At 40.6% G+C, this 25,385-nt stretch overlaps 1 protein-coding gene across 2 annotated transcripts in view; it reads right to left on the reverse strand.

Moving 5' to 3' along the window:
* Positions 1-4,080: 4,080 nt before the first annotated feature.
* Positions 4,081-25,385, reverse strand: part of TLL1 (tolloid like 1) — a 219,729-nt gene continuing 198,424 nt past the window's right edge. For both annotated transcript variants that reach the window (XM_068278831.1, XM_068278832.1), the window contains 5 exons: positions 18,155-18,280; positions 16,285-16,412; positions 11,731-11,944; positions 7,302-7,552; positions 4,081-5,346 (listed from right to left, as the gene is read on the reverse strand). In XM_068278831.1, the coding sequence (XP_068134932.1) occupies positions 5,215-5,346; positions 7,302-7,552; positions 11,731-11,944; positions 16,285-16,412; positions 18,155-18,280 (851 nt within the window). In that variant the 3' untranslated portion in view covers positions 4,081-5,214. The remainder of the gene's footprint in view (positions 5,347-7,301; positions 7,553-11,730; positions 11,945-16,284; positions 16,413-18,154; positions 18,281-25,385) is intronic.

Raw genomic sequence — 25,385 nt, forward strand, 5'->3', positions numbered from 1 at the left:
CAGTACTGCAAAGTACTAAAGATGTATACCTGTCTGAAGCTTGTGCTCTCCTCTTTCATTTGATGCCTGAATCGCTGTTCTACACCGAATAGTTTTCATTTGATTTCAATTTAAAAATCGTGGCTGCTGTCTTGGCTATCTCATAACTTCTGGGTCACCCTGTCTTCTCAGTTAGAGAAGTGCATCACTGAATGAAGCAGGAAGAGGAAGTGACATGCATGGCCATTGCAAGAGGCTTCTCCAGAAGGGTTATTGCACGACTTTGTTGGAAGTCATCTGGCTTAAAGGCATGCCCATGAGAGGGGCTCGGAGTCCCTTTAAATTTGAGCATCCCCCCACTTAAGGACCCTCTGCACAGCCCTGGCGCCTGAGAATTGCGATTTGTGAAAAATCAGAATGCAAAAAAGCAAAATGAACACTGAAATTTACATGTAAATCGCAGGGCTGTTGCAATCTGAAAAACGGCAGCGATCTGCTATTTTGAGCAGATAATTTTCTAGTGGAAAAGAAGCCTTGCAGACATTTCCACCCCCCAAATTAAGTTCTTAGGTAGAAAAGCAGATGAAGAGGGAATGGGAGACTGTATTATGAAAGTAATAAGCATTAAAAAGCATCGGGCACATAGATGCCAGGTTGATTCAAACAATAAAGAATTTAAGCATTTCAAGAATTGTTTAGTTTGTAATGAAAGCAGATAGGGACAGCAGTGGATGAGCAAGCCAGGATCCCCGGTACAGAAGCTGCACAGTCAGCGACAATATATACTGAAAAACGCTGCTGGGTTCCAGGAGCAAACTCAAGTAATGTACATTGTAAGTGTGTGATAGCTTGGCACGCCTCTTAAAGTTACTTGTCATTACTATACATTTGCTGAGACAATAGGTTTGATTTACAGAATTTGAAATAACATGATATGGAGGAGGAGGAGGCGCCTGGAGATGGCAGCCTTGGCAGCTTGCTCTGTCTTTTTATGTATTTTTGTTTTTCAACATTGCCTTGTGCAACCCAACCCGGATAACCTTCACCAGTGAACAGCTACTGAGCATACAGAACTTTGCTAGAGCTGCTAGGACTTGAAAGTAATCAGCACAGAACTAAAAATGAACAATTCTCACCTTGCTTACTGCCACTATACTCACATACTTGACTTGTAATATACATACTGTCTGTCCTTATATTGTTTTTGTTTGTGTTTGCATCTGTTAAGCAACTGCCAAGACAAATTTCTTGTAAGTGCAAACTTACTTGGCAAAATAAATTGAATCTGATTCTGATGCCAGGTTAGCGATTTTGTTTGAGTTACACTAATTGTTTAAAATCACATAAATTTGGAGGTGCATAGAGGATGCTAAGATGTGGAGTGAAGCAATAACATAGGTGTTTCATGAGATCACAGGGCCCTATGCAATTCCCTAACTCACCAGCAAAAAGTGCTGGCAAGTTCTAAAATTAGGCAACGGGACAATCCCCTAATGCAATTCTATTTAGCACCCAGCAAGATGGGAGAGAACACGTTTGTTTGGGCGATATAATTGCCCAGCAAGCTTTTTTCCCCCTATTCAATTCTCCTTTACTAAGTAGATCCCAGATGTCTGTTATGTACATAGGTAAAGGGAGTCATTTTTACTCCCCACCTATTTAGTGTAAAAAAGAAAGAGAAAAAGTACTACTGATACCTGTCGATGGGAACCCCCAGCCCTGTTGCTCTAGATTCCCACAATTTAATCCTCAGGGAGGATTCTCATTAGCTGATAACCAATGGGAAGCTCAGGCAGTGCTAGAAAGTTGGCAGGAAGCAGTGTGTGCTCCCAGCGGTGGGGCACCAAGTGGCAGTCAAGGTGCTCAGCAGAAGAGCAGAATTGCAACAGGGTCAGGGGTGCCTAGCAACACAGCAACGAGTCCTGCATGGGGGAGAAGGGGTTAAAAAAAGTTGATAAGGGGAGCAGTCGTACATTTTTTCTTAATTTATTAGAAAAAGAACATGCCCCAATGCAAATTGCCTGGATTTTCTACTGATCCTCTGCTTCTAATACTTTTAGACCTAGACCCTGACCAAGCATGCAGATCAGATGTTAGACTTAAAGGACAACTGAAGCGAGAGAAGATATGGAGGCTGCCAGATTTATTTCCATATAAGCAATACCAGTCGCCTGGCTATCCTGTTAATCCTCTGCCTCTAATTAAGGTGCCCATACACTTATAGGTTTGCAGCAGATTTGACCATCAGATAGATTTTGGTCAGATGCCTGTCAAGTTGAATCTGACAGAAATCTATCTGATGTGTGCCACACACTAGGAACAGATTTCCAATAGATTTCAGAATGAAATCTATCTAAATGCATTATTGGACCATCAGATCCAATGCAACTCTATGGGCCATTGATCTGCTGCCAGCAGCAGATCGACCTAGATTTTCCATCCTGTCAGATAGATCAAATCGATTGAAATCGGCTGTCAATAGATCGATAGATTTGATAGAATCAATTTCTGATCAATCAATCGATTCCATAGAATTGATCGACCGATGGCTGAAATCGACCAGTGTATGGGCCCCTTTAGACATAGACCCTGAACAAGCATAGGCATTTCAGGCGTTTCTGACATTGTCAGATCGGACAAGATTAGCTGCCTGCTTGTTTCTGGTGTTGTTTAGACACTAATGATGTATGAAACATCAGTAGAACACCAGGCCACTGGTATCGTTTAAAAGGAAATTACGGTAATAACGCAGCCTCCATATTCCTCTCATTTTAGATGTCCTTTAAAGGGAACCTGAGGTGAGAGGGATATGGAGGCTGCCATATTTATTTCCTTGTAAACAATGCCAGTTGCCTGGCACTCCTGTTGATCTTCTGGTATAAGAAGTATCTGAGTTAAAACCAAGCATATAGCTAATCCAGTAAAAACCTGAATCAGCTGAGTCAGAGTAACTAATCTACTGCATGCATGTTCGGGGTCTGTGGCTAAAAATATAATGGACACAGGATAAGGAGGACTGCCAGACAACTGGTATTGTTCAAAAGGAAATAAATATGGCAGCCTCCATATCACTCTAACCTCGAGTTCCTTTAAAGAAAATATAAACAGTGGTTATTTAAGCAAAACTTTATCATGACAGGCATTTTAATCTCTAAAAATAATTGTCAGTGAATGCAGCCTGGCGACAGATGTTTGATGCCAATGCATATAGCAACCTACATCAAATAATATCAAAACAAAGATTCTATTTAATAAGACAAACTCTTTTTGAATTGTAATCACGTCATCTTTAAATAACCCATACTTCTTTTGTATTTGACAACTTTAAATAAAAGTTGCTACTGTCAAAAAAAAGAAAGGAAAAAATAATAAAAGAAAGAATTTGGCACATAACAAAACAATTTAACTGGTCAACCATACACGAGTTTTCAAACATCTGGAACATTTACATTCATACAAACTGACATTTGCAGATATATCATTGCTAGCACTGTACAAGGTCTAAAAAGCACGTAAAATAGTTCAAAAATAAGACACATTACACCTACAGAAAAAGCAAAGCATTGTATGTACAGTATATGCTATGACTAACTTTACAATATTCTTTGAGTTCTTTTTTTAACATACATTTTAAAATGTTAAAGTTGTCCGCTGGCGTATCAAATTACAGATGTATCTACAAGATCTGTTTGATCATGTGCAAGAATTCTAAGGCAACAATTGTTGTTCCACAGGACACAGAGCCGACACTGAAATGATGTCTTCATACATGTGCTATGTCTTCAGTATGCCGATAAAGAAGGGTTTGTGACACATTCATATTTCCATAACTCATTGGCTAATTTACCTATCCTCTGATCAGTGTATATTTGTAGCTTCCTAACGGATATAGCACCATTGGAGATTTCTTCCAATACACACACAATGTCTAAGCAGAATATCTCATTATATATTATCGTAACACAACTGGCTTCTACTCAATTCTACTAAAACATCTGCATTTGATGGAGTTTTTTAAAGACAGTTTGTCGTTTATATTCAAACAATAGCAGCCTTTATACGAATTGATACTGTATGGTAAAACATGTAATATTCAGCTGATTATGTTTCCTGTTTAGATTTAATCATTTTTTTATTATTTCCCTTGGAAAATAAGGAATTTGAGACGTACGGCATATTTGCAAACCGCCAACAAGTCCCTGATTACATTTGGTGCAGAAGAACAGTGCATTACAACATATGGCATTGTAGACCAGTAAATTGAAAACAACCTTTCTGAAACAGCATTCACACTATGAATGTCGTGGAGAGGAGGGAAAGTTACATTCGTATAAATGATGGTTACAATGTAGGAACAAAAGTGGCTGTTTCTTCTGTGCAGAAACAAAGAGGCTTTAAGTTCCCAGATTCCAAGCATCTTTGTCTTACTGGATAAATGGAGGAATCCTGACTGGGTTTCAGAACATCTCCTTACAACGTCTTCTCACTCTGTATTCCAAATGCCATTTTGCTTCAATGATAAGTGTCCCGCCAAGCACAAAAGTCAAGTCTAACAAATTCTGTGAACACATGAGTCTATGGCCTGCAGGACCTTTTTTCATGTTGTCTTGTTTTTCTTCCCAGACAATAGTCAGAAGGTAACGGCTGTCCTTTGGGTGACTTTCAGCGAACGGTGCAGATTGATTTCGCAGGGAACGTTGACAAATGTCAAGCTTAGTATGAAGGCGCTTGAGGGGAAATTCACAAAATTGACCTACAGCCGTTTCTACAGAGTATAAATTATCGTAATGGCCTTTCTTCTACATATCGACGTGTTTATTATGGTGCAACGAGTCTTCAAGGTTTTAGACATCTCAAGAACTTATATGAAAGCCATTGTTTTGATGACTGTTTTTCATCCTGACGGTAAATATGTTGCAGAGGATAGAACATAATACCATATACATTGTTTATGAATGGCCATTATGGTGTGAATTCCCCCAAAGCCTCGGTAGCAGCATGCAATACCCTGTGTTCAATGTCAGTGAAGTTCATCAACCTGCATTCACTTTGTCAATGTCTTTCAGGCGCCAACATCCTTCACCCATGATGAGTGCAGTCTTTTGTGATGTCGCTTCCGTCTCTATTTATGATATAAAACATTTGCACTAACGTCGGTAAAAAAAATACTTCCTTTCTTAAGTTCACGCACACATGCTATTATCCCCCATTCTCTGGTCACGGAAGGATCCTGTGTTATTTGGTATAGAGGATATCTTGATACTTAATACTTTTGTATCGTATATGAAAACCCTTCTTGCTTATTGTGTCATCAGTGTGAAAATGAATTAGTATTGCATCTCCAGTGGATATAATGTCTTCCGGAGGCTGAAATGAGAATCATATACATATTTTAAATAACTATATATTTAGTTACCATAATCATACAAAAACATGTTTTCATGCAGGAGACAGCAATAATTTGATTTTGGATTATGTAACCAATGATTCTTTGTAAAAGCTTCACATAGTATCAATAAATCTGCTTATCAATGATATAGTGAACACTGTTGTTTGTATGTTATGTGCAATGGTGCACACTTGCGACAATTAAAGCAAATCCGGGAGTCTGTAAAGTCAAAGTTTTACATACTTATCCTACAGAAGCTTCCCCATCTCTCCATTCTATGGAGATCACCCGCACTGCACATGCGCGAGCCATCTGCAACCCTTGTCGATGGGCTTGTGAGTGCCCTACCACTGGAACAGCAAGGAGGAGGGTGATGGGGGAAGCCTCTGGAGGATCCTGAGGGAAGTACCCAAAATGGAACCTTTTTTTCTCGTCAGGGTCCCTTTAAATGGAAATATTGAAACCACCAGAAATGGACAATTTTTATAGTCAGTAGTACGTGTATATTTTAGAGAATTCTTTTGCAGGAAAAAGGTGTGAATCCTTTACTGTTACTTAATGTTAGCCAATAGCACACCTCCACTAAAAGGATGCCTGTCATCCAAAGACTGTCACAAGCTGACAAGCTGTTGCTAATTCAAACTGTATTTCCCAGGAAAAGACAACTGGATTTTGTCCCAATACCCAAAGGCACCATGCAAACTCTGTTGCAGGTGATGAAAGAAAAATCCTTCTATCATGCTATTAGGTCTACCCAGGAGGTAGAAGTTGAGGCTAGCAAAATGCTCAGTACAGGATTGTCAGATAAACGGGCATAATTAGCATGTCAGGGGATTTTTTTCGTGTGTCACTATTGGGTTACAAATGGTTCTTGGAGATCTACATAAAGAAGTGTTAAGCTGCAGACACACACAATATTTCCTCTCCATTGATGTTCCTCACCAGGATTAACCTTGATCCTGCAGATGACACTGCAGGGCCCCAATATGTTTGGTGTCTATGAAAAAAGAAGGACGGAGAGGCTTCTGCCTGCAGGATAAGGGACCATGGGCATTAGGAGACCTCGTTAGACCTCAGGGGACGCCTGTAGACATGCTAGATCATCGACCTTGGAGTCCCAGACATGCCATCTTGGTTGAGAACAGTCTAGTGGGAGTGCAGGGCTTTACCACAGAAGTTAATTAGCTTCTAGCTTTTATTTTGATTTTGATATGAGTTACAAAAAATTGCAGGAAGATGCAGACATACGTAATGCGGGAAATAGCCATGAATAAATAACAGTATTGTACATACCACCAAGAAGTATCTGGATTTCACAGTGTAGTCCTAATTACAATGGTGAAAACTGAACCACATACGCAATACCTAACCAGATTTCTGTCAGACCAGAACACTATTCGGAGACGCTTACTACAAGGATGAACATACATGTGGGAAGATTTCTTCAGTTACAAACACATGGGGATGACTTGGTAAAGGTGACACATCATGAAGTAACTTCTCAGCACATGACTTGAAGATTGTGGTGAAAGCACTTCTACTTTACAGCACCTCTTCCTTAATCACATGACCACGAAGGAGTTCAACAGTGCCTCCCCAGAAACCATTTTGTTATCATGCCTTATCACACACATCCCAAAAATAGTTTATTTAGCAATAAGCTAGGAGAGATGTACATTTTTTTTATGCCTTAGTGGCCAACTATACATGGAAGTGCTTGTTATAGTGGAAACACGGCTTATAGAGAGCTATATGTCTAGTTAACAAATTGAGGGATCTCCTCTGAGCAAGAACTGGAAATTATGTTTTCGATCAAGCAGTTCACTAGTAGCAAGTAATTGTAAAGTCTTACTGAGCATCATGTTGAAGCAGTGTCAAAGAATACACAGAATTACATGGAAAATACTACAGAAGCAGTAAAAATAGCTCTTACCCCTGATCCACAGTAACGACCTAGCCTCATTGCGGACGTGTCATGGCCATCAAAAATTTCCATGTAATCATAGCCACAGTCTGCCTCCTCTTCCACCTCAAATGTAGGAAAGCTCAGCTCAACCTGAAGTCCTCTCTCTGAAACAAGTAGCCACTCACAGTCTGTCTGGATAGGGTAGTTGTTGTCACCAAACTGGGCATGGGAGAAAAAGTCTCTGGGCTTTACTTCTGGCTTTAGTCTACCACCGCATTCTGTTAGGAAGAGTTTAAAAAGTCTTTTAGAAGGGAACTAAATATTTAAAATGTAACACAATACACATTAAAGAGAATTATAAAACACAGTTTTATTATATGCTTTAGGTCCTGAAGGAGAAGCGCACTTTACAATTGTTTTGTTGTTATGGTTATTGTTATTTATTATGCGCTTTCAAAATCAATAATAATAATAACAATAATAGTAATAATAATATGAACTATCATAAATAAGCATGTCAGGTCAACCTCCACTTGGTAATTTTTTTTTTGGTTAGCAGGGGAAAGTGTTCCTTTGTTGTTGTATGATAAAAAAAAGTCTTCAACAACAAGATCCCAATATTTGGGGACTGACAGTTAGGCCCCATTCACACTTGGAATCGCAATTGCTAGAAAGAATCAGTGTTTCACTGTGCAGTAAAGTGATTTTAGAGCGATGGCGTTTTGTGATTCTTTAACATTGAAATGCAATCGCTCCAAAAATGCTGCACCCACCAAGTTTGAGATTTAAGCAAACGAATAATCACTGGTGATTGCTACAGTGTGAACATTACCATTGATTTGCATTGCCATAGAGCTTTTTCAAGGACTAGTGATTTACAGACAGACGGAAATCACTAGTAAAGCACTCCTGTGTGGATGAGGCCTTAGGCCCCATTGTTCTCTTGCTAGCATTTTGGAAGCCTTCACATTCAGTTAAAACCGTTCCTTCTGGATGACAGAAAAAGCTATGCAAACACTCTTGAACCAATGCCATCTAAGCATTTGCCATCCTGCGCAAAAGTGATGCTGAGGAAATGCAGAAAAATTGCACTGGCCGTGTGAATGGAATACCATACTGTATATTTCTATAGGTTATGTTTTCCAGTCTGTTTAAACAAGCTAGGGAACAACCAGGGAAATAACTCTATACATGAGGCTTCAATATTTTCCTAATTTAAAAAAAAAATCTTTAAAAATATTATTTTGAGCACAAAACTTAAGAAATGGAAAAAAAGAATAAAAATAATAAAATCATTACATGTTCCCTTTAAATTGTCTTATTATTATTATACACAAGGCAAGTTCCTAATCATCACAGATGTAAACACTGTATTTTTAATTGAATAACATTACAAAATGTAAAATATGGTGTATCAACCTAGCATGGGAATGCAGATACTTTAAATGTCAGATAAATGATGCAGCAACGTTTTGTTCTCTGAATATATTCCCAGTTTAGCAAATTATTAGCGAACAAGGGAAAAGTGTTACCACTAGATGTCAGTGTAATGCAGCTAACCTTTCTAACTGCAACTGAAAATATTCAATAGAGACACTAAGGCCTATTTTCCAACTACTTTGGGTAAATGCATCTTATAATGAATGCAATACAAATCGTTGCAACAAATAATGTAACCTTATAAATGGGGTCCTTTTTAATCAAATATTTCAGGACACTGCAGAATAGATTTTAACTTGAATATAAAAGTAATATTCAGCACTGGGTGATTGTTTTCTTAACCACCCTGGCGTTCTATTAAGATCGCCAGAGCGGCTGCGGGAGGTTTTTTTTTTTTATAAAAAAAAATTATTTCATGCAGCCAACTAAAAGTTGGCTGCATGAAAGCCCACTAGAGGGCGCTCCTGCCGCGATGAGCGGCCCTCCTTGTTTTGCTTTTCTCGTCGCCATGGCGACGAGCGGAGTGACGTCATGGACGTCAGCCGACGTCCTGACGTCAGCCGCCTCCGATCCAGCCCTTAGCGCTGGCTGGAACTGATTGGTCCGGCTGCGCAGGGCTTGGGCGGCTGGGGGGATCCTCTTTCACCTGAGCTGAGCTCGTCCATACCGCTAAGGAGGTTAAGTCCGTATTGATTGATAACCCTCACTGATAAGGAGTTACAGCCAAAAAACACTGTCCCGGCAGAGAACATCTTCTGAGTGCAGGAGATAGAAAACAAGTCAATATATTTTAGCTTCTGGGACACCGAAAGAGGGTGTCAGCATATGGCACAATACAACATTAAACATTATTTTTTAGCTGATAAACTGACAATAAAACTGCAGTGTTGCTAAAAAAAAACAATGCAAAAAGATAAGTAAAACGAGCGGAAGATAAGTGAATCGTCTGCGTAATCGAGCGGTAACATTGAGCCGTGTATGTCCAGCATTATATTTTAACATTTACAAGTAGGTTGAATGTTTTACTGTCTCTAATCAGTGGCAGCCTATTAGGTGTCCCACAGTAAGAAAAAGGTCAATAGTTCATGTATTTTATCTCCCCCTGCCCTCAGAAGTTGTATTCTGCCAGTAAAACTTTTATAGCTGTAATTTGCTTATCAGTGATGTCTACTATATTCCTGACAAGGTACCGACAAGACAGAAACTGTCACTTCCATGCCTAAAAATTACCTCTTTCAGGCAGCAAAATAAAACAAGTAAAACATCCTGGTTATTAATATGTCTTGTACTGCACATACACGTTTATCTCATGTCATATGTCACCTCGGGTATGCTTTAACTACACTAATACTAGTAGGCAGGAAGTAGGTTTTTTTTTTTTTTTTTAAAGAGAATTTTTATTAAATTTTTAAACAAGTAACAAATCATGTCATTTCAGAAGGTTTAGTAATTCAGCTGGGTTACATAAATGCATTATAATTACCGTGACATCAATCAGAGCAGTGACAAAACTATCTAGATACATTCAATAGTTATTGAAGAGATATGTCTGAGGAAAAATTTACATAAATCAGATGTATATTGATTATAGAATTAGTATTTGATGAGTTTCCAGCATAAGTATCACCTTAATTAAGCTTGTATAAGGTCCTGTACAGTGGCCGTGATGTTAAGATTCGGGATAATGGAGTCTGTTGCTTTTACCCATCTATTCCATACTTTGTCAAATTTTTGAAACTGGTTACGTGATTGATATGTGAGTTTGTATAGTGGTAAAGCATCATTAATTAACTTTTTCCAGTTGGATAGGGAAGGTGGCACAGAAAGTTTCCAATTAAGTATTATTAATTTCCTAGCGTAGTATAGGAGTATGCGAATTAAGGACAATTGATGTTTATTACATGGAATATCTCCTATGATCCCCAGTAGGCATAATTTTAGGTCTAAAGTAATTGGTAGATTTAAGGAGTCCCTCATGAAGTGCAGTACTGACTTCCAGTATTGATTGACCATTGGACAGGACCATACACAATGTATGAAATCTGCATTACTCAGTTTACATTTAAAGCATCCACTACTCGACATAGGTTGCATGGCAGGAAGTAGGTTAATGAAGGGTTTAAAGGGAAGGTTCAGGGAGGGTGGTGACCCGACCTGGCCAGGCCGGCTGGCAGGTCGGGCTCTTCTGCGCTCCAAGTCCTGGCACTTCTGCGTCCCACGCGAGCGCGCTAACGTCATCGGACGTCCGCCGGGCTGTACTGCGCATGCGCAGTAGTTCTGCGCATTCGCAGTACAGCCCGGCGGACGTCCGATGACGTCAGCGCGCCCGCGTGGAACGCAGAAGTGCCAGGACTTGGAGCGCAGAAGAGCCCGACCTGGCCAGGTCGGGTCGGCCACCGGGAGCCTGCGGAGCGGCGGCGAGGGCACCTCCTGCCTGCCACGGGCTGGAGGAAGCCCCAGGTAAGTGGAAATTGATTTTTATTTTTTCACCACCCTCCCTGAACCTTCCCTTTAAGGTTTTTGTTAGGGATAGGTGTATGGGGAAGGCTGGTATTTAGGAATGCATAAGATCTTCACTGAGGTTTTCATTGCTGCTAGTGTCATCATTTCTGAAATGTCTTCACTCCTGTCTTTCTGCCTAGGCATCAGTCACATATTTAAAATTTCAGTTTATCAAGGGTGAAGCAACCTAGCTCAGATTTCTATAAGGTTACTTACGTTTGAACAGCAGATTGTTTTGATTCACATTCTGTTATGTGGGTGAGCGTAGGTAGCACCTTTACTAGATAATACATATAATGATAATCTATTGAATTGCAGACAAACAATAGATGGAAGGCTCAGTAGTCATAGCAACTAATAGCAACCAATCACATTTTATTTGACTGAAGTCGGGGTAGCACAGGATGGAGATTGATCAGTTACTGAGTATCTTGTGCTGTGTACAAGTACTTACCCCATTTGGGTCTGTACTAAATAAGACCATATGTTTATAGACAAGTTACAAAGCACTGACCTGTGGAATGGGTAGCTTGAAATCCTTTCCTCTGTACTGATGCATCGGACACGAAGTGCATAAACATTTTATTTCCTGTAGCAACTAAAGGCTCTGGGATCTTATTGCCGCATAATCTCCCCAGAATAGATGACTTGTCGGTTTCCCCATCAAAAACTTCTAGGTGGTCATATGCACATTCTTGATGCTGCTCGATCTCAAATTCACTGAAAGTCTAGAGTGAAAAGTAAAATTGCATAGTTATGATACAGCCTGATGTTTGCACAGCTGAGAGGTTATGTAAAAGCTCCTCTATCATCATGGGCATAAAATCCGATCTGACATCTTATTTTTCAAAGATCTTGGCTACAATACAAACTGATGGTGTACATAGTTTTCACATGAATCAAACCTTAGTGCATGTTAATACTGTATGCATGATCAAGCCTAGTGCACGTAAGCTGGGCAAGAGTCTTGAGTGTTCAACTGCTAAGGGCCATCTGGGCTGCCAATAATATGACTTTATTTGATCATCTGTTTTATTTTATCCTCAAACTATCACTTGTTATTAATGCAAAATTCCAGTTTCATGTATTGGTATTTTCAACATGTGCAAAGTCATTCCTGAACAGGAATAGAATATTGTGTATTAAAGTGGGGATCTACTGGTATTTGCATTACAGGTTGTTACAGTACCCACAATTCAAATTACATAGAGGAATTCAGTTTCAAACTATCTGTATGCGGTCCTGGGCAGTGGAGAAGAGGTGGAGAGCCTCTTGCTACTTTCTATAGCATGTCACACCGCAATGTATTTATCATTGAAGTTGTGGAAAACCTGCTCTTGTGATCAATAAAAATCCAATGGCCTCGCCCTATCATTTTTCCAGTTCATAACTGGTTGTTGCTTATAGACAACAGGATAGTATCCTTTTTATCCTAAGTAACTACTTAAACAGAATAATGAAAAACGATCAACCATGTACAATGCCTCCAAAGTGCCAGGTCTACGCTCATTGCCATTTATGTATAGATTTGGCACCTAGGGATAAGATGCAAATCCATTAGTCATCATTTCCCATGTCCAACCTCAGGAGCATGGTTGTCAGTGATGATTACATCCATAGCATGATACCAACACCTGTGGCAGTCAATTACTTCATGTTTACAGAGACATGAGAATAGACTAGAATGAATTAATACTAATGAACTAATGAACAGAATCACACCTTGATACTATACAAGGTACAGTGGATGGCTTCTCACAGTCACACCAATCACATAGGGCTATCTATGAATCCATGAGCCCTACAAAACCCTGCAAAACTGCACCACAAGTGTGATGGCTGCCCCAGATGTCATTTCTCTCTTACTTCCCCTGCCTGGTTTAGGTAGCTACAGGTGTCCCTTAGTATTAGGTAGACAGAGGAACCTTCAGTATTAAATAGTTAGAGGTGCCCCTGACTGAAGGGAGATCTTGTCAGTGGAATGCCAAGAGCAGGGTGAGTAACCTCTCATTTACACTCTGCTCAGGACTCAGTGAGCCACCCGTCTATCGTCAGGCGCCTGTAAACACGTGCCTACAGTGCCTTATGGTAAATCCAGCCCTGCAAAGAAGACCGGTAAATAGTTTTAACAGAACATAATATAATATTCAGGATTCCCAGTTATATGTTAAATATCCTGGTTTCAGCATCAGGAATGCTTCTTATAACTATATGCAGGGTTGCTCAGCAGGACCCCGAATGCGAAGTTTCCCCGAAAAATTCGGGTGTTTTTTAGGTTTGCCGCATGCGAATCCGAACCCGAATGCTGCGATTCTAAGCCGAACCCGAATACGAAGCATGCCGAATGCGCGCGCTGGAATTCGGCCGGATGGCGCTGTGGGTTCGGTTTCGGCTTCGGGGATGACGTGATTTGGCCAATCACGCCGAGCTGGCAACCCTAGCAACCAATCAGAGGAGGGGAGCCTGGCCCTCCCCTCCTCTATATAAGGCGGCGGCCATGTTGAGGAGCCACGCACTTGTGTGACTGCTGCTGGTACTGAGAGATTCTCCAGTGCTGTGCTGTGTCTGAGCAAGTGCTTTTCACTGCTAAACCTAGCGTTTTGCTTCCTAAACACCTCCTAAACACATTTATTGTTGTCTTATATAGTTAGCTAGTATTTTGATTGTTTTTAGTCAGCTAGTGTATAGTGTATACTGTGCTAGGCTAGTGTTAGTCTGTGAGCAGGCTAGGCCTGCTAGCCTAGGTAGCCTTAGCCTACTACTAGCTTAGGTAGGTTAGGGATTCTAGTTAGTTGTGTACTAGTAGTACTAGTTTAGTTAATTATTACTGCTGTAGTCTGTTACTTTATTAGTTTCAGTACTGTGTTAGTTAGTTACTGACTGTGAGTGACAGGTCACCACCAGCATCCATTGTGAGTGACCTGACCTATGACTGTCTGTCACCTCACCTGCCCGAGCCTATTGATTGATTGCGTCTGACCGTGTGTGACCGTTTTTAATTGTCACCGATTGTCTGCCGCACGACTTACTTGTAGCCTATTACGCTAGGTGTTTCTTAGTTACCTGCGTGCGTGCATACTTCTAGTGGCTACTACTATACTACTAGTCTACTAGTGTAGTACCCGTTCACTAATTTTTTTTAAAATTTTACTGTGTGATTTTATTATCATCTGTAGTGTGTGTAATAAATAAGAGTTACTTACAACACATACAGGCCACCACACCAGCATCCGTTGTGAGTGACCTGTGACTGTCTGTCACCTCACCTGCCCGAGCCTATTGATTGATTGCGTCTGACCGTGTGTGACCGTTATTAATTGTCACCGATTGTCTGCCGCACGACATACTTGTAGCGTAGTACGCTAGGTGTTTCTTAGTTACCTGCGTGCGTGCATACTTCTAGTGTCTACTACTATACTACTAATCTACTAGTCTAGACTAGTACCCGTTCACTAATTTTTTTTTCCATTTTACTGTGTGATTTTATTATCATCTGTATTATATATTCCTCCTCCTACTGCTGCTGTTGTATTTATCCTGCTGCTGTCAGTGGTCCCACCGCCAGGGTCCACACTATGCATTGCCTGCTGCCAGTGCCACACGTCACCCCACCTCCTCCTGCTGCTGCTGTTGTATTTATCCTACTGCTGTCAGAGGTCCCACCGCCAGGGTCCACACTATGCATTGCCTGCTGTCAGTGCCACACGTCACTCCTCCTCCTACTGCTGCTGTTGTATTTATCCCGCTGCTGTCAGTGGTCCCACCGCCAGGGTCCACACTATGCATTGCCTGCTGCCAGTGCCACACGTCACGTTTTCAGTTTTGTTTTTTTAAGTACACCTATTTCAATGTGAATTCACTTTTAAAAAACACACAAAAAAAACCCGAATTCACGAATACGAATTTTTAACGAATTTTTAGGCGTACCCTCGAACCGAATATGAACTCGAACCGAATTTCGTGGTCGAAGGCGAATTCGAATGTCATGCGGACCCGAATTCGAATGTACCCGAACCGAATTTTGGAACATCTGAGCATGCCTGACTATATGTTGCTATATTCTGATATGTAACTGCCCACCCAGTGGTGTTGAGCCTAGGATATGACACCACACAGCCTTCTGCTCCAGAACATTATGGGAAATAAACTGATGTTACTACTCACTACACAGATGGGGGGAAAAAAACAAACATCCCACAATGATTTACCTTGACAGCAGTAAAGATACATCCATCACTGATTACTTTAAAGGTAGCCATACACTGGTCGATTTGCCATTAGATCGACCAACTGACAGATCCCTATCTGATCGAATCTGATCAGAGAGGGATCGTATGGCTGCCTTTACTGCAAACAGATTGTGAATCGATTTCAGCCTGAAACCGATCACAATCTGTTGAGCTGCTCCTGCCTCCTGTCCCCCCCCCCCCCCCCCCACCTGTATACATTACCTGAAGCTGGCTCCGGGTCCTCTTCTCCGCACCGCATCCCAGCGTACACTGTGTCACTCCGTGACCAGGAAGTTCAAATAGAGCGCCCTCTATTTGAACTTCCTGGTCACTGGAGTGACACAGGAGGTTAATGTACACTGGGATGGAGCGGGAACAGAGCGGTGCAGCGCGGAGAAGATGCCCGGGAGATGTATACCTGTATTGGATCGGCCGCCGCTAGCGACGCGCTCCCTACCCGCGGGCGATCGATGGTAATTTCCCGCACGGCGCGATCGACGGACCGATCCGATTTCGGGAGGAAATCGGATCGGCGGGTGCGTTTAGCGCGAACGATTGGCAGCAGATTCGATCCCAGTGATCGAATCTGCTGTCAAGCGGCGGCAAATCGGGCCAGTGTATGGCCAGCTTAAGAATGTAAATCAGGGAGGAGTAAAATGGTACAATAGGCAAACAATGACTAAAGCCAATCCAATAAATGGATAGGCAGCTACAACAGAGAAAGAGAGAGATGGATGGATAGATAAACACTGTAGTCAGTTATGCTATTTCACTGCTGCACCTCTTTATTAGCTGTCCATAGTATGTTTGAAATAATTGTGACTCATACAAGTACTTACTAGCTTAACCCTATGACCTGGAGTGGCACATATTTCCCACGTACATTCCTTACGGCTTGGATACTTGTCTGGCCAGTTGGGGCTTGTTATTACACCATTTGGACTATGAATTCTATGTTCACATTCAGCTGGGTAAAGAAAGACATTATGTGATGAATAATAGATCCAATTCAGTAAAAAGGGAAAAAAATGATTAGAGCTTTCAGATAAACATTCCATGAGAAGGACTGAATTGCTAATGATTGTGAAACAGTATTATACGCACTGTAATGCTAATATGGGGCATATCCAGGCAAGCTATACATTCTGCACTTTCACTGGCATTGTCTGTGGCTTGTTGTTTCTTGTTGTGCTGTTCTCTTGCCTCTAATAAACAGCTTAGGTTTGCTTGCAGTTTAGAAAACACTGGATGGTGTAATGCTGAGTTCCCCAATTTAAAAAAGCAGCCACACAGAGGCCCTCATTTAGTTCACTTTTTCCCCTAGATGGTATGTTTACACCTTATTAATAAAACATTTTTAAAAATCAAGAAGCTAGTATTTTGACAGTGCAGTACTGTTTTACCTGCTTTTTGGTACTTTTTCAATTGCAGTGTGCTCAAAAGTTATTTTAACATAAGTTGAAAAATTACAAGTGAAACTTGCCTTGTGCCCCTGTCACCTGTCTGCCGGCATGATTCCTGGTCTTCTCTGCCTTTAGTGTGATAGCATGTACCATGTGGCACCACGTCCATGAGTGATGTCACATACGTGGTGTGCTGATGTTGCATGTGTGATGCTGGCCACGTGGTACAGGTTATCCCAGTAACGGCGGACATGATGGTGATGCTGGAAGAGGCCAAGATTTGGTAGACAGGCGAGATTTTAGGGAGCATTGGCACGGGGGGATGGGGGGGGGGGTTAGCATTTTTAGACTTCGGGATCTGTGGTGCGGTGTATGGGCAAGCAACAGATCCCTCTCTCATCAGATTTGATAAGACTGAGATCTGTCTCATGGTTGACCTGCCTCTACATCACCTGATGTAGGTGCACCTTAAAGGGATACTTAAGTCAGGGCAAAAAAATGAGGTTAACTCACCTGGGGCTTCCCTCAGCCCCCTGCAGCTGATCGGTGCCCTTGCAGCTCCGGTCCGATGCTCCTGGTCCGGACCGGAGAGGGCACCGATCAGCTGCAGGGGGCTGAGGGAAGCCCCAGGAGAGTTAACCTCATTTTTTTGCCCTGACTTAAGTATCCCTTTAACAGCATAAGGACTGTCAGATCTGTCACCGTGCTTTCCTGTTCTTTAATGTGGATCCGAGATAAACTTTTACTCATTGCATAACTGTGTTTCTTTCATATAGTTTATAGGGCATTCCTCAAGCCAAATACTTTTTTTTGTTTGTTTTAATACTCTTTAATTCCCTATAAACTAAACGTGCCTCTCTCACAGCTTCTCCAGAGAGCCTTGGCACTCTGAGCCTTAGTAGCAAAGGTTTATGGGAGCTCTGTCTGGGCAGGAGGAGGAGAAGGTTACTAGCCAGAGATTTCAGAGGCAGAGGGGCGCAGGAAGGAGAAGAGGGTAGTGAAGTTTTCACATGCTGAGGGCTGGAGATGCAGAGCAGCTTTCCTGTGTGTAATGTGACAAACAGAACGTGGCTGCTCTCATTTTTATCAAAGGAATAAATAATCATAAACTGTTGAAGCTTTTTGCAGCTAGATTTGCTGTGTAAACTATCTAAACTTTAGATAAGATCTATAGACAAGTTACTTGTTATAGTTAGTTTTTCATCTCGGATCCACTTTAATACAGAAATCAAGCCACTGGATGAAAAAGGAAGGGAATTTATATTTAGGTCTGCTTTAAAGCATCTACTGTATGTGGGTCTCTTACCTTCTTTGCAGTCATGTTTGTTTTCATGAAGTACAAATCCATTGCGACACTGGCAAACATAGCTGCCAATCGTGTTGATGCATTCGTGTTGGCAGCCACCATTTTCTTTTGAACACTCATCTTTATCTGCATGTGACAAACATGTTGCATTAGTACAAGAGGAGAGGGCATACAACAAACATCACAGCACCCAAACCTTCATTAATTGAAGCAAAGCACGTCATGCAATACCGATAACCCATGCCAACTGCAACCTTGTGCACATACCATTCTTTTGGATGCTTTCACTCATTTAGTGTAGTTACATTAGTCAATTGAGCCTTCAGTACAAATGTACCATTATCATTAAAGTGTATAAATTACGCATTTTGTATTTGAAAAATGATCAGATCTGAATATGTAATTGTTTTGTTTTTTTTTGTAATATTTGTGATGATTTTGAAAGGCAAGAGTATACAAGGTTACAGGTAGCACATATTTCCTACTTAAAGATTAGCACCCTCCACAGCCCTGAACCAAATAAATCATGTAACTCAATCGAAAACATCTGAGACCAATTCATAGAGGGGAAAGTTATTGATGTGTAATGAGGAAACGGCTATAGTCCAGTACAGAGAGGTGGATTAATAAATATTAAATATGCACACTTCCACCATTAGATCTGCAGTAAAGATGAGAAGATGGAGAGCCACTGTCAGAAGGTCAAGAGCGTTTCTGCATATAGAAGGACTCATAGCAGCATCCATTGGAGAATCGCATCCGCCAGCGCAGGAACGTGTCAGATGTCATTATCAAACAGACCTGGTCAGAGCTTCAAATCACAAGTGGCAGATTGCTCCTGACACACATAGAATGTGCTCTGCTGTGGCAATGCTTAGCGCAGATGCATGGCAGCTAATTAGAGGGGACACAGCTAATCATAAGGCAATGCTTAACAGTTTTATTTTCTATGTCATCCTTCAAGGGCTTATTAGTCATCATTGTTCCTGAAGTGTGCTGTTATTAACTATGATTAACATGAGATGTTTCTAAGTCATTCCTTTTATGTGAAGAGCTAAAATGTTTTTTACCATAATTAGAACTGAAATGCTGTATCTGCCACTTAGAAATAGTTGTATGTATTAGTGGATGGGGGAGACTGAGGCATCAATAGCAAGTATTTCATAAAAAGCAGTGGAGTAGATATTGAAAAACAATGCAAAGAAGACTGGTGCATATCGAGTATAAAACAGGTGCAGAAGGGGAGGAGCTGCTCTGGGTGACCAGCAGAGTAAGGACCAGTGCACACCAAAAAGCGCTGCGTAATCGCAAATGCTTTTTGAAGTGATTTTTCAGAGCGATTCTAAGCCTGGCGATTTTCTAATCAAGCCTAGCGATTTTTGGAGCATTTTGGTGTATCGTTTTTTTTGTTACAGTAGAGCTGTAACTGAACAGCGTCTGTAACAAAAACGCTTAGTAAATCGATCTGATCTAGTGCTTTTCAGAGCGATTTTTCACTTTCTTATACTTAACATTGAGGCTGAATCGCCTTGGAAAAACTCGGTAATGCTGCAGGACCTGCGTTTGGCTTTGGGAAAAAATCACATCGCTCTGGTGTGCTCCATCCCATTCAAATACATTAGCTAAGCGATTTTCAAAGCGCTCAGAAGCGCTCTTGGTGTGCACCAGCCCTAACTTATCTGCTCCATTTTTTTGCATCAGTTCTGCTACAGTTTTCCTTGCACAGGTTTTGATCTGCCCACTAATCCCCTAAGTGAGGTGGGTTTCCCTATGGTTTGCATTATGGTTTGCAGTTATGCTACTTTCTCTTACAAAAATATATTGGGTCTGATTCAATTCACTTTTTCTCCCAAATTTTCTCCTAGGAGATCATTTTTAATTTTTTCTTTAATACAGTTTCACTGGCCAGGATCCACACTTATGTGATGTCACTACAGCCAGGATGTCTTCTCCATCACTAATGGTGACATTGTGATTGCAGTGATGTTAATATCAGGTGGCTGTGGATAACAGCTATTCATCAGTAATAATACTGTATATCAGCACTATGATATAGCTGCAACCATTCAGTACTTGAACAGCTAACAGCCACTGTTTTCAATATAGTCTCTAAATGACGCAAAGTCTGGACCACCTTGGAAATACACAAGTGGTGGTTATGACAGTCAAAGTGCTTGTTATTGCATCAGAGAGTTCACTTAAAAGATCTCTCTACAGTGAGGTTGATCCATCCCTATTTTAAATGAAAAGATATGAAAGCTGCATACACATATCTGCAATATTCAAAAACTTCCAGAGGTGCCAAGCATCAAATTCCATGTTTAAAATCCTAACTAATAACAGTTTAGTCTGTGAGGGTTTAGTGAACATTCCTGCTTTTTATCTGCAATATTTTGGTGTTAAAGGACAACTGTAGTGTGAGGGTTATGGAGGCTGCCATATTTAATGCCTTTTAAAGGGACACTTAAGTAAAAAAAAAAAGAGTTTTACTCACCTGGGGCTTCTAATAGCCCCCTGCAGCTGTCCGGTGCCCTCGCCATCTCCCTCCGATCCTCCTGGCCCCGCCGGCAGCCACTTCCTGTTTCGGTGACAGGAGCTGACAGGCTGGGGACGCGAGTGATTCTTCGCGTTCCTGGCCACAATAGCGCCATCTATGCTGCTATAGTATATATCATATACCATATAGCAGCATAGAGGGTGCTAATGTGTCTGGGAACGCGAAGAATCACTCGCGTCCCCAGCCTGCCAGCTCCTGTCACCGAAACAGGAAGTAGCTGCCGGCGGGGCCAGGAGGATCGGGCACCGGTCAGCTGCAGGGGGCTAATGGAAGCTCTAGGTGAGTAAAACTCATTTTTTTTGTTTGACTTAAGTGTCCCTTTAAGCAATACCAATTTCCTGGCTGTCCTACTGATCCTCTGTCTCTAATACTAATATAATGCATGCTAATTAACTACATGCCAAAGGTGTCATGTCTATTGCATCTATAGATAAAACCTCCATGACTGCACTGGCGGCAGCCAGCAAGCTTTGGGATCCAAGGAATGTGTATTTCTGCTACCAATATGAACAAGAATGAAGTTAACATTCAGTAATATTTTGCACAATATGACTTTTGGAGCTTGTTCAGCTCATAAATAGCTTGCACACTAATAACACAAATCTGGTCCACTTAGCTTAAAGTGAACCTCCGGACTAAAAATCTACTCAGCAGAACTGAAAAGGCTTGGTGTTTCTTTAACAGTTTCACAGCATCAGAACTTTGTTTTTCTTACCAAAGCATCATTTTAGCTGCATTTTTAGCTAAGCTCCACCCATCAAAGAAAACTGCCCGGGCTAATTTCCCTTGATGCTGTGCAAAGCATGATGGGATTTCCTATGCTGTTATTCACGTTGCCTAGCAACTGGGAGGGGTGATCAGCACACAGGACAGTTGGAACTGTGTCTCATGCTCCCTGTCACCTCCTTTCAACCAAAAAGATGGCTGCCCTCATGAAATCAAACATTTGCCTGTTCTTTTAAAAAAGGGTGGGTAAGAGATTATATTACCAATCTATTTTGATTAACATAACTAATGTAACTTAATGACAGTATGTTTGTTTAGGCTGAAGTTCCTCTTTAAAGTACTGTTTAAAGCATTTTCTCAAGAAGAGGCTGTTGACATAAGTTCATATTATTTTGAATAACTAAAATTCTAGTCGTGTAATGCAGTCGTAAGAACTAATGATAATTGGGGTCAAGCTAAATTTTGCTGTCATGTTACGAAACCTTTGAAATGTGAAAGAAAACCCACTGGTGAGATAAAAGTGACTGGAATTCATGCATTCAAATTCATGCATTCATTTATTTGTATTTTAAAGGCTGAAATAAATGGAAAGGATCAGAGGAACTATAGGAACCTCTCTCATAAAAGATCAGCTTCCTTCACACACAAAGTCTCTGTATATTGATATGCATCAGGCACTTTTTTGTGTAGGCTTCTTTTGTTTCCCCTAGGTGAAAAAGAAAGCACACAACGGCTTTAAAGTGGACCTGACCTCCGTATGTATATTTCCACCCTCTCAGTAAACATCATCTGTTATGAAGAGTAATATCTCTTTCTCCTTCCTCCTCTCCTCTGACTAGAAAAAAAAACTAGGGTTGGCAATACAGGAAACCATACTAAATTCCAGATTTTCAGTTTACTTACAAAACTTGATATCTAAACATATGACACATTAAAGCTTCCATCCCAAATTTCTCCTCCTACCTGTCCCTTCCTCTGTGCCAAGTTGCATTTTTGTCATAGGGGACACCCTGGAGAAGTGCTGGTATCCACAAGGGAGTGTAAGAAAGAAGGGAGAGAAGTAATTCTGTCCATAGACTGATGTTACAATCCATCAGTAAATGCTACACAGTGTATAGCACTTTTTCCTTTTAAATAGTGAGGGTTTTCTGAAGTTCTTTCTGTGTGACAAAACAACAGGCGATACTTCCTATTTGGTGTTCAGCAAGTAGAGATGTTGATTCACATTTCTGCCTCTAATCCCACATGGTGTAACGTGTCCTAACTTGAGAAGCTGAAGATTAGCTTGTCCAATCTTTTGCCAGTAACCTGTACCTTATTAAAGCTAAACAAGGTTGCCCATTACAGAGGAAGGCCAATAGCACTTGTAGGGGGCATATAATGCTATGATATCCGTACATTACAGTCAGCTGAATTCTTACAAACCGTCAGCTCTAACTTCCAAGCAATTAAACACGTTTGTATGCTTATAAACATGTATCCAATCAGCTTCCATAGTTGATGTATGGTGTTTGTGATGTTTCTCAGATGCATAGTGGTTGATCTGATCCTCTAACACAGAACTGGTGATTAGTGACCTTAAATCCCCAACCGTATTTTGTGCAGGTGAGTGGAAACATCTGTATGCTTAGCTCAACACACACAATACTTTTGTACAAAGTAGAAAATGATCTGCAAAATACTTTGCCCTTAGAACTAAATGCCAGAAATTTAGGAATAACGTATAAGGACATGGTATTAAAGCACAGGTGTCGAACTCCAGTCCTCGAGGGCCATATCAATTCCAGTATTTAGGATGGACTGTGAAATGGAAAAATGTGTTCTATCTGATGAACATCACCTTTCCTGATTTAGTAATATCAATTAATTTGAACTGTGCCAAAGATGTTTGAGAACCTCGGCCCTTGAGGACTAGATGCTTGCATATTTAAAGGTATTTAAAAAGCGGTTTATTTTCCTGCTTAAGGAGGTTTAATCTGTTGTTAAATAGTAGTAGTCTTAAGATTCCCGTAGTTAGTTATAGTTATGGAGTCTTGGAAACAAATGTTGGGGCATATATGAACCCCAAGCATTTGTTGGTAAGTGAGTAGAAAGCAGTTCCCCAGCTTTGATGGATGTTTGTGTCAACAGACCCAAGAAGGCACACACATCCATTCCCCACCACAGAAATTCTTACGGGGGTGGTCGTACCTCTGAGCCTGTCAGAGGCCAACAGTCTGTCAAACATACGTACACGGCCTGACGGGACACTTTTTGTATAGTCCTTGCAAGTTTCAAAAATAATAATTCTCTCTTTGCAGGCAGCTTTCTTGTCTGTGAACAACCAGTAACAGCAAAATAAATGAGTGTGGACTGTAGATTAGATCCTTCAAAACACTGTCACTAAATGTCCACAGTACAGTCTCTTAGAGTCCATTCACACCTTCTAGTTTTGTTTGATTTAAAGTCAAAACAACCTGCCCCCAACCCGCATGGACTGTTCCATATTATGACGGCTCCAATACATTATTAAGGTAACCACTAACAATCCAATTTCCTGAATGATCAACATTCTGTCAGTTTGTTGTAAATGACTGGAAATTGTTGTTTGGGGCCACCAGTGGAGGGGAAAATGATAAGTAATCTGATCAGACTAAAAGAATTGTTCTAAACTTTGGATCAATGGAATGGTCAATAGAATCATCGTTTGTTGTCAATCTGCACCATTAAAAGTAACATATTCAATCGATCGTATGGTCGATCTTCCGGAAATTATACCGCTGTTGGCCACCTTTAAACTCTTGCTTGGTAGGATCTTCTGCAAGAGCACCTTACATAGAGACAACTGGAATCCCCAAAATATGCATTTTAACACAGCTACACTCTTGATGTAAGTACTAATACCCTGAAAATGGATGCAGGGAATGCATGTTACAACAAACGCTTTAAAACGCATATTAAAACTGAATGCAGTTTTTAGGCACACAGGTGTAAATGGGCCCTAAAAAACATATAGCCTTATGTAACAAAATTACTGCAATAGTTGATTTTAAGTTTCATAAAACAAAGTTAATAGAATATACAGATTTCCTGTCATAAACAGTTTAAGGAAATGTAAATTGAATTATAGCAAATTACCAATGGACTGCAAAACCATAAAAATTAAAAAAAATAAAGAAATAGCTAGCATGAATACAAAAAAAGCCTAATCCCAATGAATATTTGAATACACCTAGTTGATTGAATTAATAACAACAGTATGATTACATACAGTGATCTACAGTGCAACATTTATGGTTAAGATTTACGGTATTCAGACTGATTGCAGCCTATATTTTTATCCAGTGCTTTTTATCTTCTTTCATTATTTTACTTTTTTTTTTTACTCTTCAATGTATTTTCATAATGCTTAAAGAAAACCTGAACTGAAAATTAAAAGTCAAAATACCCATACACAGGTCATACTTATCTCCCATGTAGTCTACTCCTCAATCTCTTTTTCCTCTCCTGCGTCCTGTTTGTAAACTGTGCTCAATGTAATTCTCCGTCCTCCATTTTGAAAATGGCCATTACACCATAACAGCTTCCTGGTCAGCACATTGTTAAACTGTAACATTGCCCACTTGAGCCATAGGGAGACATGGACACATCAGTTCTCCTCTCAGCTATAACTGACAGCAACTGATATATAACTGACAGCAACTGATATATTTCAGTTCTGACAAAATGTTGTCAGACCTGGAAGGGATCATTGTCAGAAGAAAATAGTGAGCTTCTGAGAGGAACTGATGGCAAGGTAACTATGTAATGTTCATTTGAAGTTACCTCATGTGTTTATTTTAAATAATTTTACTCAGTACAGGTTCTCTTTAAAGTCATATTCTGCTTTATGCCATTTGTTATATTCTGTATTTAAGATAGTTGCCACTTTCACAGCTACCATAAACCTTTCTTAGTGTTGTTAGGTGT

The sequence above is a fragment of the Hyperolius riggenbachi genome, chromosome 1, assembly GCF_040937935.1.
Source record: "Hyperolius riggenbachi isolate aHypRig1 chromosome 1, aHypRig1.pri, whole genome shotgun sequence".
NCBI classification, from domain to species: Eukaryota; Metazoa; Chordata; class Amphibia; order Anura; family Hyperoliidae; genus Hyperolius; species Hyperolius riggenbachi.